The sequence below is a fragment of the Capsicum annuum genome, unplaced genomic scaffold, assembly GCF_002878395.1.
Source record: "Capsicum annuum cultivar UCD-10X-F1 unplaced genomic scaffold, UCD10Xv1.1 ctg68262, whole genome shotgun sequence".
Lineage (NCBI taxonomy): Eukaryota > Viridiplantae > Streptophyta > Magnoliopsida > Solanales > Solanaceae > Capsicum > Capsicum annuum.
The window spans coordinates 1,158-1,833 of NW_025877783.1; the positions used below are offsets into that span (position 1 = coordinate 1,158).

At 41.1% G+C, this 676-nt stretch overlaps 1 protein-coding gene across 1 annotated transcript in view; it reads right to left on the minus strand.

The window, feature by feature from the left end:
* Positions 1-307: 307 nt before the first annotated feature.
* LOC124894022 overlaps positions 308-676 on the minus strand; it is a 2,485-nt gene continuing 2,116 nt past the window's right edge. The window contains exon 4 of the mRNA XM_047404791.1: positions 308-364. Coding sequence (XP_047260747.1) covers positions 308-364 — 57 coding nt within the window. The remainder of the gene's footprint in view (positions 365-676) is intronic.

Genomic DNA, 676 nt, shown 5'->3' on the forward strand with positions numbered 1-676 from the left:
GGGGGGAGGGGGGTAATGTAGTCAGGGCCTTCCATTCCGAGCCTTTTCAGAATTGCCTTCAAGAAACGAGCAATTTGACGGAGCTCCCGCTCCAAGTAGATGCGGTCTTGACCCAGCCCGTAGAAAAGCCGGTCCAAATCATTCCTTAGGAGGAGGAGGTCGTAGTGCCTCGGAGAAACACGTCTGATGGGGCGCAGAGGTATCCTTCTTGGAGGCATTTTTTTTATTTGGGTGAAGAATAAGAGACGATTTCTGATATTTTCGGTTTAGGGAAAACTGAAGGGTTGCGTAGAAAGAGGGCCTATACTTATAAACCTGTAGATTGCGTCCGTTCATATATCCACCCAATGGTAGGTCGAGTTGTCTGACAAAAGAAAACGTTTCGTTTATGTATACCAGCTATTTTTCCTCGTGAAGAGACGTTTTGTGCAGCTTTTTAATAAATGGGAATGGGAAACAAGGGAAATAATGATTCATTGCATCGATTGGAGAGATAAGTCGGGAAAATGACCAACATAACGTGTTAGATAAGCAATAATATAATCAATACATAATATTTTATAGACCATATATTATATATACCGTAGACTATAGATAGTCTATTGTAGACAAAGCTTTAGGTCGATAACAACTGAACGTTAAAATCTACAGAAATGCACATTCATCCACCAAAACA